The 16328-nt window shown below is 45.4% G+C and overlaps 1 protein-coding gene across 2 annotated transcripts in view; it reads left to right on the forward strand.

The window, feature by feature from the left end:
- LOC137374307 (cilia- and flagella-associated protein 44) overlaps positions 1–16328 on the forward strand; it is a 283090-nt gene that overhangs the window by 11667 nt on the left and 255095 nt on the right. For both annotated transcript variants that reach the window (XM_068040145.1, XM_068040146.1), the window contains exons 3-4: positions 9922–10072; positions 12252–12414. In XM_068040145.1, coding sequence (XP_067896246.1) covers positions 9922–10072; positions 12252–12414 — 314 coding nt within the window. The remainder of the gene's footprint in view (positions 1–9921; positions 10073–12251; positions 12415–16328) is intronic.

Genomic DNA, 16328 nt, shown 5'->3' on the forward strand with positions numbered 1-16328 from the left:
TTAAAAAAAAAATTTCAGAGGTCTCAACTCTGCATGGGAGGTGAGGGGGTGATAACAGGGGGCAACACTCTGCTTATTTGAAGGGAGGTGGGGGATTACAGGGGGCAAAGCTCTGCATACTTGAAGGGAGGTGGGGGGTGGGACTACTGGAGGCAAAGCTCTGTAGGCATGAAGGGAGGTATTGCATATTCTCCCTCCGTGAATGGTGTTTGCTCTGCGCCATTGTACATTTATGTGTGTGAAGGAGCAATGGCACGCTAGTCACCCTGTGTGTGGGGAGGGTGCCAGAACTGGCAGGTGTGTAAGGTTACCTGGCTGGTGGGGGCAGTCGATGCAGCTGGTAGAATCTTCATGCGGTCATGCTGCGCCACACTCAATAAGAGCAAAGATGGGCGATGCCATGCCATGCCACATTGTTGATCCATGAAAGCACCTGAAGTACCCCTCGACAACAAGGCCTGCCCTGTTAGGAGCCTTCGATTAAGGGAAGGAAACAATTTTATTTATTACATGGAAATGGGTATGTTTCATCCTAGATTGTGTGATCTGCTTCTGGGGATCCGTATGCGCCAGAGGCAAAATCAACAGGCAGGTGGGTTCCACGTAGAGTCCCCTGGTCATGAGCAGCAGCCTCCAAGGGGAGCTTGCCATTACACGTTGCCGTGCATCTACAGGCCCCACATGACATGCCAGTGGATGTCAGAGCACCAGTGTCAGAGGCGATTGCACATGTAGAGAGGGTGGTAACATGTCTCTGTGCCCTGCTCAATGAAGACCTGCAGCCCATGGGCTTGGGTTGACATCTTATGCCTGCGGTCCTCATAGTATTAGAATTAGAACATTACAGCGCAGTACAGGCCCTTCGGCCCTCGATGTTGCGCCGACCTGTGAAACCATCTGACCTACACTATTCCATTTTCATCCATATGTCTATCCAATGACCACTTAAATGCCCTTAAAGTTGGCGAGTCTACTACTGCTGCAGGCAGGGCATTCCACGCCCCTACTACTCTCTGAGTAAAGAAACTACCTCTCACATCTGTCCTATATCTATCACCCCTCAACTTGAAGCTATGTCCCCTCGTGTTTGCCATCACCATCCGAGGAAAAAGACTCTCACTATCCACCCTATCTAACCCTCTGATTATCTTATATGTCTCTATTAAGTCACCTCTCCTCCTCCTTCTCTCCAACGAAAACAACCTCAAGTCCCTCAGCCTTTCCTCGTAAGACCTTCCCTCCATACCAGGCAACATCCTAGTAAATCTCCTCTGCACCCTTTCCATAGCTTCCACATCCTTCCGATAATGCGGTGACCAGAACTGCACGCAATACTCCAGGTGCGGTCTCACCAGAATTTTGTACAGCTGCAGCATGACCTCGTGGCTCCGAAACTCGATCCCCCTACTAATAAAAGCTAACACACCATATGCCTTCTTAACAGCCCTATTAACCTGGGTAGCAACCTTCAGGGATTTATGTACCTGGACACCAAGATCTCTCTGTTCATCTACACTACCAAGAATCTTCCCATTAGCCCAGTGCTCTGCATTCCTGTTACTCCTTCCAAAGTGAATCACCTCACGCTTTTCCGCATTAAACTCCATTTGCCATCTCTCAGCCCAGCTCTGCAGCCTATCTATGTCCCTCTGTACCCTACAACATCCTTCGGCACTATCCACAACTCCACCGACCTTAGTGTCACCTGCAAATTTACTAACCCACCCTTCTACACCCTCTTCCAGGTCATTTATAAAAATGACAAACAGCAGTGGCCCCAAAACAGATCCTTGCGGTACACCACTAGTAACTAAACTCCAGGATGAACATTTGCCATCAACCACCACCCTCTGTCTTCTTTCAGCTAGCCAATTTCTGATCCAAAGCTCTAAATCACCTTCAACCCCATACTTCCGTATTTTCTGCAATAGCCTACCGTGGGGAACCTTATCAAACGCCTTACTGAAATCCATATACACCACATCCACTGCTTTACCCTCATCCACCTGTTTGGTCACCTTCTCGAAAAACTCAATAAGGTTTGTGAGGCACGACCTACCCTTCACAAAACCGTGCTGACTATCGCTAATGAACTTATTCTTTTCAAGATGATTATAAATCCTGTCTCTTATAACCTTTTCCAACATTTTACCCACAACCGAAGTAAGGCTCACAGGTCTATAATTACCAGGGCTGTCTCTACTCCCCTTCTTGAACAAGGGGACAACATTTGCTATCCTCCAGTCTTCCGGCACTATTCCTGTCGACAATGACGACATAAAGATCAAGGACAAAGGCTCTGCAATCTCCTCCCGAGCTTCCCAGAGAATCCTAGGGTAAATCCCATCTGGCCCAGGGGACTTATCTATTTTCACACTTTCCAAAATTGATAACACCTCCTCCTTGTGAACCTCAATCCCATCTGGCCTAGTAGCCTGAATCTCAGTATTCTCCTCAACAACATTTACTTTCTCTACTGTAAATACTGACGCAAAATATTCATTTAACACTTCCCCTATCTCCTCTGATTCCACACACAACTTCCCACTACTATCCTTGATTGGCCCTAATCTAACTCGAGTCATTCTTTTATTCCTGATATACCTAGAGAAAGCCTTAGGGTTTTCCCTGATCCTATCCGCCAATGACTTCTCATGTCCTCTCCTTGCTCTTCTTAGCTCTCCCTTTAGATCCTTCCTGGCTAGCTTGTAACTCTCAAGCGCCCTAACTGAGCCTTCACGTCTCATCCTAACATAAGCCTTCTTCTTTCTCTTGACAAGTGCTTCAACTTCTTTCGTAAACCACGGCTCCCTCGCTCGACAACTTCCTCCCTGCCTCACAGGTACATACTTATCAAGGACACGCAGTAGCTGCTCCTTGAATAAGCTCCACATTTCGATTGTTCCCATCCCCTGCAGTTTCCTTCCCCATCCTACGCATCCTAAATCTTGCCTAATCGCATCATAATTTCCTTTCCCCCAGCTATAATTTTTGCCCTGCGGTATATACCTGTCCCTGCCCATCGCTAAGGTAAACCTAACCAAATTGTGATCACTATCACCAAAGTGTTCACCTACATCTAAATCTAACACCTGGCCGGGTTCATTACCCAGTACCAAATCCAATGTGGCATCGCCCCTGGTTGGCCTGTCTACATACTGTCAGAAAACCCTCCTGCACACACTGGACAAAAACTGACCCATCTAAAGTACTCGAACTATAGTATTTCCAGTCGATATTTGGAAATTTAAAGTCCCCCATAAGCTCACCCATCTTATTCCGGATGCTCCTGGCGTTGAAGTAGACACACTTTAAACCAGGTTCTTGCTTGCCAGTGCCCTCTTGCGTCCTTGTAACCATATCCCTGACCTCACTACTCTCAACATCCTGTACACTGGAACTACAATTTAGGTTCCCATTCCCCTGCTGAATTAGTGGCAGCGGCTCTGAAGCTTGACACATATACAGCATTTCAGGGGCCCACCAGAGACCTTTGTGGGGTCACACAGTCAGCAGTGCACCGCTGCATCAGTGAGGTTACCGATGCCCTGCACCGGAGGGCCAATGAGTATATCCGCTTCTGAACAGACCCTAACAGTCAGGCCCGGAGGACCATCAGTTTCGGCACCATTGCCGGATAACCAGAGGTTTTAGTGTTCATAGACTGCACCCATGTGGCCATCAGGCCTCCAGCCAGGCTACCAGCCGCAGACGTTACCATTAAAGGAATCCTCTCAATCTCGGTGCAGCTGGTATGTGATCACTGGAGATGTTTCATGCAAATCTGTGCCCGCTTCACAGGCAGCTGCCATGACACCTGGGTCATGTGCCAGTCCCAGCTGCCAACGCTGTTCACTGAACTGGCTCAGATGGAGGGGCGGCTTCGTGAAGACAGGGCTGTCCTTTGCAGACATGGCTCCTTACGCCAGTGAGAGACCCCACCACTGCTGCAGAGGAGAGATACAATGCCAGCCACTGAGTTACAGGAGTTACATTGAGCAAGCGATCTGCATGCTGAAGATGCGCTTCCAATGCCTGGATAGATAGGGTGGTGACCTGTACTACGGGCCGAAAAGACCAGCTCCTTTCTTTGCTGCTTGCTGTGCTCTGCACAACCCAATAGGGGGCAGGCCTGGTGTCAAGCAGGCCCCTACCTGCCAAGAATGAGGTACATTAATTTCACCACATGAACATTAAATTTCAAATTGTTGCAGGGAGGAAGAGAAGGCCTTTTACAGAAATTGCCAGGCCCCTGGCTGGAAAGACATTTTTGCATATTAGCAGACAGTGTTGGAACAAAGGAGCTATCCCCTGCTCCCATACAATACACAGTCAAGACCTGGTCAAACCAGTTCGGTAATCACACTGCTGGCCAGCTTGGGAGTTTTAAATTGTAGAGACAGTGGTTGAACTGGCAGAAAGCTCTTGGCTCCTGGATTGAAAAAAGCCTCGCCTGTCAGCTCACACCTCTTTCTCACGGAACTCCAAAAACCAACTGAAGACACATGAACCTCAAGAGAGAAAAGTCTCCTATAGAGAACAAGGTTTAAGAGGAATACTGGGCTACAACGAAAATTTCGACCATACCTTCAACAAAAGGACTCTTCCACTTTATCTTTTCTACTCTTTTCTGTCCCTGTCTGCATGTGTGTATCACGTCTGCATGCTCGCGTGGGTGTGTCGTGTATATGTAGGCGTTAACCAAATTAGAGTTTAAGTTTAATAAAATTTCTTCTTTAAACCGAAGAAAACCTGTTTGTGCTTGTTTCTTTACCATATAATTGGAAAGCGGTGAACAAGGATTCACCAAAGGGGGAGCTCAAAACACTGTGTGTTTTAAAACAAAACCCTGTTACAGTAAGACCAGGTGAAGGCTCAAAGGGACCCCTGGACACCTTTCTCACCTGGTCTAACAGCTGGTATGATGAGGAGAGACATCAACAGGATTCCTCCTCGCACTATGAGGACGCTGAGGACCTACAACAGGAAAGGTACGTGGGAGGGCAAATGGCACCTAGGTTCCACATGCAGGGCTAGCAGCGAACTAGGGATGCATGGCAGTGGCTTATCAGACAAAGGCTTTCTGCTCCATAGGAACCAACATGAGCTCTGCAAGCCACACATCACCCTTTGCTCACCTGCTGTGCACCAATCCACATCTGCAGCATCTCTGTGTAAACCATTAGAGGCAGCAGCTGACTGAGCCAATGTCCATGTCACTGCATGTGTGGAGATGCTCCTGAGTATTGGTGGCATGGCACTGATGTAATTGCATTTTCCTGAAGGGCCAATGGTGCAAAGGAATGTGACATTTGGGCGACATGCTGGTACACATCATTCGCATGGAGAAAAAGACACACATGTTGGTGAAGAACATTTAGTGAAAGACGTATTTACATTGCAGTGACACCTGTGAATTCCCATTTGTGTCTTTAAACGCTTGCGAGTGCCCCTTCTCGGTGTAACTTCTGCGTTAGAAGCCTGACTGCAGGAAGGCTGCTGATCTGATTTCCCTTTGGAGGTTGTCCTCTGCCCGCACGAAGCCTGGAGGGCCCCGGCTGGCTGTTGGAATGATCGTTCATCCACTTTCAGCACTGGATCCTTTGACGCCGGATGGCTCCATGGCTACTCACCTCCTCTGCCACCTCCAGCCATGCTGCCTTGGTCAGGCGGGAGGGCCTCTTCTTACCATCGCTGGGGAAAAGGACCTCCCGCCTTTCCCGCACAGCCTGGAAGAGAGTGAGCAGGAAGGCATCGCTGAACTGTGGGGCCACCCTAGAACATCCCTCTGCCATCCTTGATTTTTGGTCTGGTCCTTTAAATTCAAAGGTGATTCCACAGTGTAACTGCTCTAACTTCTGGCTGCAGGGTTTTTCTTGCACATGTTTGAAAACCAATGCAGGACTAGTGAGGAAATCTGTGCTGTTGTCATGGTTTTTCATCAATGACAGATCGACACATGTTCACATACACTTTGCTTCTGCAGCAGCTGATCATAACTATTGATGTAATATTTCTAGTTGGCAATGCAGCTAGAATATAAACATATTTTCCTTGTTCTTTACAAAAATATTTTAATTGCAGTAACATGTCTTTTCACGTAACAGTTAGCAGAGAAATGAATACAGATTCCAAATGCATATTAGTCTGAGAATTTTCACAGTCAGATGATTTTTTTTAAAGAACATTACAGCGCTGTACAGGCCCTTCGGCCCTCGATGTTGCGCCGACCTGTGAAACCATCTGACCTACACTATTCCATTTTCATCCATATGTCTATCCAATGACCACTTAAATGCCCTTAAAGTTGGTGAGTCTACTACTGCTGCAGGCAGGGCGTTCCACGCCCTTACTACTCTCTGAGTAAAGAAACTACCTCTAACATCTGTCCTATATCTATCACCCCTCAACTTAAAGCTATGTCCCCTCGTGTTTGCCATCACCATCCGAGGAAAAGGACTGTCACTATCCACCCTATCTAACCCTCTGATTATCTTATATGTCTCTATTAAGTCACCTCTCCTCCTCCTTCTCTCCAACGAAAACAGCCTCAAGTCCCTCAGCCTTTCCTCGTAAGACCTTCCCTCCATACCAGGCAACATCCTAGTAAATCTCCTCTGCACCCTTTCCAAAGCTTCCACATCCTTCCGATAATGCGGTGACCAGAACTGCACGCAATACTCCAGGTGCGGCCTCACCAGAGTTTTGTACAGCTGCAGCATGACCTCGTGGCTCCGAAACTCGATCCCCCTACTAATAAAAGCTAACACACCATATGCCTTCTTAACAGCCCTATTAACCTGGGTAGCAACCTTCAGGGATTTATGTACCTGGACACCAAGATCTCTCTGTTCATCTACACTACCAAGAATCTTCCCATTAGCCCAGTACTCTGCATTCCTGTTACTCCTTCCAAAGTGAATCACCTCACGCTTTTCCGCATTAAACTCCATTTGCCATCTCTCAGCCCAGCTCTGCAGCCTATCTATGTCCCTCTGTACCCTACAACATCCTTCGGCACTATCCAAAACTCCACCGACCGTCGTGTCATCCGCAAATTTACTAACCCACCCTTCTACACCCTCTTCCAGGTCATTTATAAAAATGACAAACAGCAGTGGCCCCAAAACAGATCCTTGCGATACACCAATAGTAACTAAACTCCAGGATGAACATTTGCCATCAACCACCACCCTCTGTCTTCTTTCAGCTAGCCAATTTTTGATCCAAAGCTCTAAATCACCTTCAACCCCATACTTCCGTATTTTCTGCAATAGCCTACCGTGGGGAACCTTATCAAACGCCTTACTGAAATCCATATTCACCACATCCACTGCTTTACCCTCATCCACCTGTTTGGTCACCTTCTCGAAAACTCAATAAGGTTTGTGAGGCACGACCTACCCTTCACAAAACCGTGCTGACTATCGCTAATGAACTTATTCTTTTCAAGATGATTATAAATCCTGTCTCTTATAACCTTTTCCAACATTTTACCCACAACCGAAGTAAAGCTCACAGGTCTATAATTACCAGGGCTGTCTCTACTCCCCTTCTTGAACAAGGGGACAACATTTGCTATCCTCCAGTCTTCCGGCACTATTCCTGTCGACAATGACGACATAAAGATCAAGGACAAAGTCTCTGCAATCTCCTCCCTGGCTTCCCAGAGAATCCTAGGATAAATCCCATCTGGCCCAGGGGACTTATCTATTTTCACACTTTCCAAAATTGCTAACACCTCCTCCTTGTGAACCTCAATCCCATCTAGCCTAGTAGTCTGAATCTCAGTATTCTCCTCGACAACATTTTCTTTCTCTACTGTAAATACTGACGAAAAATATTCATTTAACACTTCCCCTATCTCCTCTGATTCCACACACAACTTCCCACTACTATCCTTGATTGGCCCTAATCTAACTCTAGTCATTCTTTTATTCCTGATATACCTAGAGAAAGCCTTAGGCTTTTCCTTGATCCTATCCGCCAATGACTTCTCGTGTCCTCTCCTTGCTCTTCTTAGCTCTCCCTTTAGATCCTTCCTGGCTAGCTTGTAACTCTCAAGCGCCCTAACTGAGCCTTCACGTCTCATCCTAACATAAGCCTTCTTCTTCCTCTTGACAAGCGCTTCAACTTCTTTAGTAAACCACGGCTCCCTCGCTCGACAACTTCCTCCCTGCCTGACAGGTACATACTTATCAAGGACACGCAGTAGCTGCTCCTTGAATAAGCTCCACATTTCGATTGTGCCCATCCCTGCAGTTTCCTTCCCCATCCTACGCATCCTAAATCTTGCCTAATCGCATCATAATTTCCTTTCCCCTAGCACTAGCAAATCTCCCCCCCAGGATATTGGTACCCCTCTGGTTCAGGTGAAGACCATCCTGTTTGTAGAGGTCCCACCTACCCCAGAAAGAGCCCCAATTATCCAGGAAACCAAAACCCTCCCTCCTACACCATCCCTGCAGCCACGTGTTCAACTCCTCTCTCTCCCTATTCCTCGCTTCGCTATCACGTGGCACGGGCAACAACCCAGAGATAACAACTCTGTCTGTTCTCGCTCTAAGCTTCCACCCTAGCTCCCTGAATTTCTGCCTTAAATCCCCATTTCTCTTCCTACCTATGTCGTTGGTGCCTATGTGGACCACGACTTGGGGCTGCTCCCCCTCCCCCTTAAGGATCCCAAAAACACGATCCGAGACATCACGAACCCTGGCACCTGGGAGGCAACACACCAACCGTGAGTCTCTCTCGTTCCCCATGATTAGAAGCCCATAGTATGCAGATATTCTTTAATTATGGTTTTATTTCTGTTGTGTATTTGCCTTTTATGGTACAATTCAATCTCACGTCCTGGTATGTGCAAAATTAAGATTATTTACCCAGGTGCAGCACGCCTACAAGATGGAATTTTTACACTTGGATGGAAGAAGAGGATCACAACTTCACAGGACACAGGGACACAGCAGGGTAAGTATGTGGCAGCAAAGCAAAAAGTGCTGGGGAAACTCAGCAGGTCTGGTAGCATCTGTGGAAAGAGAAGCAGAGTTAACTTTCAGGTCTAAGAACTTGATCAAGTTAACTCTGCTTCTCTCTCCGCAGATACTGCCAGACCTGTTGAGTTTCCCCAGCACTTTCTGCTTTGATGCCAGATTGACAGCAGCCCCACTCTTCAATAGTGAGGTAAGTATTTCTTTGGCAGCTGTCAAGAAGCAGGTACTGGGACGCTTTAAATAGGGTCCCAGTACCTGCTACACAGCTGACAGAAGGTCATTTACTGTGCCGGATGTTCTGCCTCTCCCCACGTAATATTGGGCGGTGGGGGGGGGGGGTGGCAGCGCGTCACAGTGATGCTCCTGAGTCCCCGCTCGTAATATCGCGGGGGCTCTGCAGCGGCCGCTTAGTGCGGACAGGCTGCCGACTTCAAAGCGCACCGCTGCGATGTGCGCACGCTAATAAAATTCAGCCCAATATCTTTATTTCGGTCTATATCTGAAACTTGTACTCATTATCTGATAGGTGGCTTGGCTATGCATCAATAGCATTAGATTAGATTAGAGATACAGCACTGAAACAGGCCCTTCGGCCCACCGAGTCTTTGCCGAACATCAACCACCCATTTACACTAATCCGACACTAATCCCATATTCCTACCACATCCCCACCTGTCCCTATATTTCTCTACCACCTACCTATACTAGTGACAATTTATAATGGCCAATTTACCTATCAACCTGCAAGTCTTTTGGCTTGTGGGAGGAAACCGGAGCACCCGGAGAAAACCCACGCAGACACAGGGAGAACTTGCAAACTCCACACAGGCAGTACCCGGAATCGAACCCGGGTTCGATAGAAAGCATAACTGAAAAATATGAGCAGTATTTGCAGAAGAACCAAACGTGTGATGTTGTTTAATTACAGAGCAACCTGCAGAGCAGGCGGACATGGAAACAAGCAAAAAGGAAATAGAAAGAATACTCCCAGCTGACTTCTTCTATGACTATGAGGATGTATACTTAAAGCCGTTCATCACACCAGACTCGGAAATTCCAGAAGATCTTCTCACCTTTGTGTATCCTTCATTAAAACAGCTGAAATGCTAGACATTCTGCAGAAACATTTTCTTTCAGAATGTTGTAATTCTAGTCTACAGTGATTTTAATTTATTCCCCAAATTAATCCCAGCATACAGGAAATTTTATATATTCCCAAAATTAATCTGTGTACAGAAAATTTAATGTAGTCCTCAAAGTAATCTCAGTGTACAGTATATTAACCTGATTCCTAAATTAATCACAGTCTGAAGTTAATTTAATCTGATTCCCAAATTAATCCCAGTGTACAGTAAATTAAATTTATTCCCAAATTAATTCATGTACAGTAAATTTAACCTGATTCCTAAATCCCAGTGTACAGTAAATTAAATTTATTCCCAAATTAATTCGTGTACAGTAAATTTAACCTGATTCTTAAATCCCAGTGTACAGTAAATTAAATTTATTCCCAAATTAATTCGTGTACAGTAAATTTAACCTGATTCCTAAATCCCAGTGTACAGTAAATTTAATTTATTCCCAAATTAATTCCAGTGTACCGTACATTTAACCTGATTCCTAAATTAATCCCAATGTACAGTAAATTTAATTTAGTTCCCAAATTAATTCCAGTGTATAGTAAATTTAACCTGATTCCTAAATTAATCCCAGTGTACAGAAAACTTAGTTTATGCCCCAAATTGCTCCCAGCATACGGTAAATTTAATTTATTTCCAAATTAATCCCAGCATACAGTATATTTAATTAATTTCCCAAATTAATCCTATCATACGGTAAATTTATTTCCAAATGAATCCCATTGAACAGTAAACTTAATTTATTCCCAAAATTAATCCCAGTGTATAGTGAATTTAATTTACTCGCCAAATTAATCCCAGCATACAGTAAATATAATTTATTTTCCAAATTAATCCCAGCCTATGATAAATTTAATTTATTCCCAAAATTACGCCCAGTGTATAGTGAATTTAATTTACTTGCCAAATTAATCCCAGTATAAGGTAAATTTAATTTATTTCAAAATTAATCCCAGCGAACAGTAGATTTATTTCCCAAATGACCTCCAGTGTACAGTAGATGAAACCTGATTCCTAAATTAATCCCAGTCTGAAGTAAATTTAATCTTATTCCCCAATTAATCCCAGTGTACAGAAAACTTAATTTATTCCCCAAATTACACCCAGCATGCGATTAATTTATTTCCAAATTAATCCCATCATACAGTAAATTTAATTTATTCCCAAAATTAATCCCAGTGTACAGTATATTTAAGCACTAAATTAATTGTGTTCAGGAAATTTAATTTAATCTCCAAATTAATTCCCATGTACAGTAAATTCATTTGTTTCCCAAATTAATACCAGTGTACAGTAAATTGAATTTATTGCCCAAATTAATCCCAGTGTACAGTAAATTTAATTTTTTCCCAAACTACTCCCAGAGTAGTGAATTTTTTTGATTAATACCAGTATACGCTAAATTTAATTTATTTCCAAATTAATTCCAGCAAATAGTAAATTTAATTTAATCTCCAAATTAATCCCTGTGAACAATGAATTTAATTTATTCCCAAGATTAGTAAGAATGTACAGTAAATTTAATTTAATCTCCAAATAAATCATGTACAGTAAATTTTATTCTCCATGTTAATCCTAGTGTACTGTAAATTTAATTTAATCTCCAAATAAATCATGTACAGTAAATTTAATTTAATCTCCAAATAAATCATGTACAGTAAATTTTATTCTCCATGTTAATCCTAGTGTACTGTAAATTTAATTTAATCTCCAAATAAATCATGTACAGTAAATTTTATTTAATCTCCATGTTAATCCTAGTGTACAGTAAATTTAATTTAATCTCCAAATAAATCATGTACAGTAAATTTTATTCTCCATGTTAATCCTAGTGTACAGTAAATTTAATTTATCTCCAAATGAATTCCCATGTACAGTAAATTCAGTTTCCCAGATTAAGCCCAGCATACAGTAAATTTAATTTATTCCCAAATTAATCCCAGTGTACAGTAAATTCACTTGTTTCCCAAATTAATCGGTGTATAGCAAATCGTTCCCAAATTAATCCCAGTGAATAGTAAATTTAATTGACAGTGCAGTCAGTTGGATCTATTGCAGTTTGTTTTTCACCTACTGCCTTCCTTTAACTCTTGTCTTGCCTTGACTATTTTGACCCCAGATATTCTTTCGGCTACGACTGTACTCGGCGAGTGAACATTCAGCTCATAGATGAGCAAACCATAATGTTTGTGGCTGGTAACCTGGTAATCCTCATGAATATTAAAACAAAGGAGCAAAGGCACATTCGAAGCAACAGTGGAGGAGGCATTGGCATTGTGATGGTAATGTTTCACCCTGCCCTCCCATTTCTAAAACACTGTAAATATATTATAGTACAAAATACTTAATTTATAAACATATAACCAGTGTGATCATTGCTGATTTTGAAACAGGCAAAAGTATTTGTTTAATTAGTGCTGAGATCACTCAATAATACTAGGGTTTCTAAGGTGCTTCATCACTTTGGAATATTAAATACTTAATTTGATACATTTTCGTTGAATGAGGTATTTTGAAATTGTATTGTTCAGAGATTTGAGCACGTAATCCAGATAACACTCCCAGCGTAGTACTGAGAGAGAGCCTGTGGCACTGTCAGAGATGCCGTCTTTCAGATGGAATGTTAAACTGATCTTCCCCACCCCCTTCAGCTCTCTCAGGTAGACGTGAATAATCCCATGGCGTTATTTCAGGAATCCTCCCTGTACTATGACCAATATTTTCCCCTCAGTTAACAAAACAGATTAACTGCCGATTTATCTTGTTCACATTTATTGGATCCTGCTGTTCACAAATTTGCTACTGCTTTCCCTACATCACAACAGTTTTCTTCTTCTTTCTTTTGGGCCTCCTTATCTCGAGAGACAATGGATACGCGCCTGGAGGTGGTCAGTGGTTTGTGAAGCAGCGCCTGGAGTGGCTATAAAGGCCAATTCTAGAATGACAGGCTCTTCCACAGGTGCTGCAGAGAAATTTGTTTGTCGGGGCTGTTGCACAGTTGGCTCTCCCCTTGCGCCTCTGTCTTTTTTCCTGCCAACTACTAAGTCTCCTCGACTCGCCACAATTTAGCCCTGTCTTTATGGCTGCCCGCCAGCTCTAGCGAATGCTGGCAACTGACTCCCACGACTTGTGATCAATGTCACACGATTTCATGTCGCGTTTGCAGACGTCTTTATAGCGGAGACATGGACGGCCGGTGGGTCTGATACCAGTGGCGAGCTCGCTGTACAATGTGTCTTTGGGGATCCTGCCATCTTCCATGCGGCTCACATGGCCAAGCCATGTCAAGCGCCGCTGACTCAGTAGTGTGTACAAGCTGGAGGTGTTGGCTGCTTCAAGGACTTCTGTGTTGGAAATATAGTCCTGCCACCTGATGCCAAGTATTCTCCGAAGGCAGCAAAGATGGAATGAATTGAGACGTCGCTCTTGGCTGGCATACGTTGCCCAGGCCTCGCTGCCGTAGAGCAAGGTACTGAGGACACAGGCCTGATACACTCGGACTTTTGTGTTCCGTGTCAGTGCGCCATTTTCCCACACTCTCTTGGCCAGTCTGGACATAGCAGTGGAAGCCTTACCCATGCGCTTGTTGATTTCTGCATCTAGAGACAGGTTACTGGTGATAGTTGAGCCTAGGTAGGTGAACTCTTGAACCACTTCCAGAGCGTGGTCGCCAATATTAATGGATGGAGCATTTCTGACGTCCTGCCCCATGATGTTCGTTTTCTTGAGGCTGATGGTTAGGCCAAATTCATTGCAGGCAGACGCAAACCTGTCGATGAGACTCTGCAGGCACTCTTCAGTGTGAGATGTTAAAGCAGCATCGTCAGCAAAGAGGAGTTCTCTGATGAGGACTTTCCGTACTTTGGACTTCGCTCTTAGACGGGCAAGGTTGAACAACCTGCCCCCTGATCTTGTGTGGAGGAATATTCCTTCTTCAGAGGATTTGAACGCATGTGAAAGCAGCAGGGAGAAGAAAATCCCAAAAAGTGTGGGTGCGAGAACACAGCCCTGTTTCACACCACTCAGGATAGGAAAGGGCTCTGATGAGGAGCCACCATGTTGAATTGTGCCTTTCATATTGTCATGGAATGAGGTGATGATACTTAGTAGCTTTGGTGGACATCCTATCTTTTCTAGTAGTCTGAAGAGACCACGTCTGCTGACGAGGTCAAAGGCTTTGGTGAGATCAATGAAAGCAATGTAGAGGGGCATCTGTTGTTCACGGCATTTCTCCTGTATCTGACGAAGGGAGAACAGCATGTCAATGATCGATCTCTCTGCACGAAAGCCACACTGTGCCTCAGGGTAGACGCGCTCGGCCAGCTTCTGGAGCCTGTTCAGAGCGACTCGAGCAAAGACTTTCCCCACTATGCTGAGCAGGGAGATTCCACGGTAGTTGTTGCAGTCACCGCGGTCACCTTTGTTTTTATAGAGGGTGATGATGTTGGCATCGCGCATGTCCTGGGGTACTGCTCCCTCGTCCCAGCACAGGCATAGCAGTTCATGTAGTGCTGAGAGTATAGCAGGCTTGGCACTCTTGATTATTTCAGGGGTAATGCTGTCCTTCCCAGGGGCTTTTCCGCTGGCTAGGGAATCAATGGCATCACTGAGTTCCGATTTGGTTGGCTGTATGTCCAGCTCATCCATGACTGGTAGAGGCTGGGCTGCATTGAGGGCAGTCTCAGTGACAGCATTCTCCCTGGAGTACAGTTCTAGGTGGTGCTCAACCCAGCGGTCCATCTGTTTGCGTTGGTCAGTGATTATGTCCCCCGATTTAGATTTGAGGGGGGCGATCTTCTTGATGGTTGGCCCAAGAGCTCTCTTCATGCCATCATACATTCCTCTGATGTTTTCCGGTGTCTGAGGCCAGCTGAATATGACTGCATAGGTGTTGAAAACCCTAACAGAAAATCCGGAGCGGAACCCCGTAGGCGGTCATGTGTCACCTTTGGCATGTTTCCGGCAGTTCCTGCAGCCATACTGGTGCCAAACGTCGTGTCCTGCACTCCTTTGGACCCCACCAGAAAGGCCGAGAGGGGGGTTTTGACGACTGGGCAACTCTCAACCTCCATAAATTTGCCCAGGCATGCGCCATGGAGAGGTCACTCCATAGTTGCCTCACAGCGACTGAAACAACACGGAAGGCAGCAGTTACGGGTTATAAGTCCAGATAAATTGGCGTAGAAACTGGGCGCCACGGGTTGCCTTTGTCGGTGGGAGAGGTCATTGCACCTCACTGGACAGCTACCGCCCGCCTCAAACCGGGCAGCCCCCGGTCAATAAGGTTCTGTCCCGCCACAGTCTGCCTGCTTCAATGGGTGCTTGGAGCTCAGGGTCATTGTCCGAAAGGTGGACTGATACACCGCACCAAACAACATGAAAAAAGGAAAGAAGGTACCAGCCCTTCGCTTTGCAAGCTGGAACGTCAGAACTATGTGTCCTGGCCTGTCGGAAGACCTTACACAAATCAACGATTCTCGGAAGACCGCCATCATTAACAACGAGCTCAGTAGACTCAATGTGGACATTGCAGCACTTCAGGAGACTCGCCTCCCCGCGAGTGGCTCTCTAGCAGAGCAAGACTACACCTTCTTCTGGCAGGGCAGGGATCCTGAAGAACCAAGACAGCATGGAGTGGGCTTCGCCATCAGAAACTCCTTGCTCAGCATGATAGAGCCTCCCTCAAATGGCTCGGAACGCATACTGTCCATCCGACTGCTCACCACCTCTGGTCCAGTACACCTACTCAGCATCTATGCTCCAACACTCTGTTCCGCACCTGAAGCTAAAGACCAGTTCTATGAACAACTCCATGACATCATTAGCAGCATCCCCAACACCGAACACCTATTCCTGCTGGGGGACTTTAATGCCAGGGTTGGGGCCGACCATGACTCATGGCCCTCCTGCCTTGGGCGCTATGGCGTTGGAAGGATGAATGAGAACGGGCAGAGACTGCTTGAGTTGTGTACCTATCATAACCTCTGCATCACCAACTCGTTCTTTCACACTAAACCCTGTCACCAGGTTTCATGGAGGCACCCAAGATCACGTCGTTGGCACCAGCTAGACCTCATTGTCACAAGGCGAGCCGCCTTAAACAGTGTTCAAATCACACGCAGCTTCCACAGTGCGGACTGCGACACCGACCACTCCCTGGTGTGCAGCAAGGTTAGACTCAGACCAAAGAAGTTGC

This window comes from Heterodontus francisci, chromosome 10 (assembly GCF_036365525.1).
Source record: "Heterodontus francisci isolate sHetFra1 chromosome 10, sHetFra1.hap1, whole genome shotgun sequence".
NCBI lineage: Eukaryota > Metazoa > Chordata > Chondrichthyes > Heterodontiformes > Heterodontidae > Heterodontus > Heterodontus francisci.